Source organism: Morone saxatilis, unplaced genomic scaffold (genome assembly GCF_004916995.1).
Source record: "Morone saxatilis isolate NCDOM2014 unplaced genomic scaffold, NCSU_SB_2.0 Contig17, whole genome shotgun sequence".
Taxonomy (NCBI): Eukaryota; Metazoa; Chordata; class Actinopteri; family Moronidae; genus Morone; species Morone saxatilis.
Genome location: NW_023339729.1, coordinates 24,498,617 through 24,500,249, shown reverse-complemented (window position 1 = coordinate 24,500,249; position 1,633 = coordinate 24,498,617). Strand labels below are relative to the sequence as shown.

Sequence of the window (1,633 nt, the reverse complement as noted above, 5' to 3'; positions counted from 1 at the left end):
CCTCCTCCCCCAGGACCCCCGCCTCCCCCCACCTTCAATGAGGTCAGTGAACGCACACACACTGCAGAGGTTACATCACATAACCTCACGGTGAGATTAAACTGTTCAGCGTAGACAAATTTGTCTGCAACACAGTAAAAAGTCTTAAATTTTCAGGAATTCATTGATTCATTGATTCATAACCACCGGCTTCCACCTGTTTAGGACAATACAGTCCACCAAATCCTGCACAAAAGACACTTTAAAGCCCCTGCAGTTGAGTTCATACTGTAGAAAATTACAGGTGAGCAGCTGCAAAGGCTGGATTATAATAACTATAGTAAGTGTTTGATTAGTCTAGATAAAGGGGAGCGTGGTGCACAGTCACTTACAGGGACGTGTTTGATTTGCTTAGCCAGAGGAATATAGAGTCAAACACTTCCTCTACTGTTGTGTAGTTACTGATTCTTGAACTGAGTCCAACCTGAAGGTTAATTAGAGCAAAATAAGAAGTTTCAGGGATTGAAATCAATAACCTGCCGTCCAGTGAACCACTTACTGAGTTATGGGACTTTTTATTTACAAGCTGTGGTTCTCTGTTTAAGTGTGAACCCAAGTCCTCAAACGTTCCACTGTGGTTCTGACCAGAGGAAGTGGAGAGGTGTGATTTTTTGTGTATTTGTTAACTTCCTCCTGCAGGCGAACACGACCGCTCCCAGACTGAAACCGAACGAGGCTAAAGGCAGAGGAGCGCTGCTGTCGGACATCTGCAAAGGCACGAGGCTAAAGAAGGTCGCTGTGGTCAATGACCGGAGCAGCCCCATTATAGAGAGTGAGTCACTGCGAGTTCATCACACGCACACACACACACACACACACACACAGCCCCCGAAAAAGAAATTATTTTTGGCAGAAAATTAAACGTTTCCTTATTTATATATTGAAATGTTACGCCTTTATTAAACAGGACGATAGTGGAGATATAACTCCCCAATTCCATAAATGTAAGAAAGATTAATTAATGTTCCCCAATGTTATGATCGACAACTTAGTGATACTTTGTAAGGTCATTTATCCATTTAAACACAACCTGAATTATGTTCTCTCGAGTTATTTTGACTCTAAATGATCATTTTCTTTCTATTTCTTGTACATTAAAAACATTTTGTAACGGCCTGTGCAGATTTAAAGGCATTTACTAAAAGGCTTGTCAGTCTAAAAAGGTATTAAATATGCCACAAGGCTTTAAAAAATATAGAAAGATGAATGTTTTTAGCAAAATTGCCTTCAGCAGTGTGGACCTGAGAAGGAGCTGTTGGTCTACAGAGTGTATCTGTGCCTGTGCAGTTTTTATACTCACAGGAAAGAAGACATGTATTTGCATGGATAGGAGGAACTGTTTTCTAGCAATGTTTCAACATGTTTCCTAGTTGGTGAAGATTGAACTCGGATTTGAAAGGCGCTTCTCCCTTTCTCTGCTCATCCAGGTGCATCTACTGTGATGATGAATAACTCCTATTCTCTCCAAATATTTGAATATTAAAATGTGTTTCTGGTTCCATTTTCCTATCTGCCTATATTGACACGGGTCTCGTCCTTTCTTTAGAATCAGGAGGAAGTGGCGGCGGTGGCGGCGGCGGAGGAGGAGGAGGCG

At 41.7% G+C, this 1,633-nt stretch overlaps 1 protein-coding gene across 1 annotated transcript in view; it reads left to right on the top strand.

The window, feature by feature from the left end:
• wipf2a (WAS/WASL interacting protein family, member 2a) overlaps nucleotides 1-1,633 on the top strand; it is a gene marked incomplete at its 5' end in the record, with an annotated part of 6,802 nt that continues 5,169 nt past the window's right edge. Inside the window, 3 exon segments of the mRNA XM_035660113.1 lie at nucleotides 1-42; nucleotides 679-811; nucleotides 1,586-1,633. The exon segment at nucleotides 1,586-1,633 is cut by the window's right edge and continues 111 nt beyond it. Coding sequence (XP_035516006.1) covers nucleotides 1-42; nucleotides 679-811; nucleotides 1,586-1,633 — 223 coding nt within the window.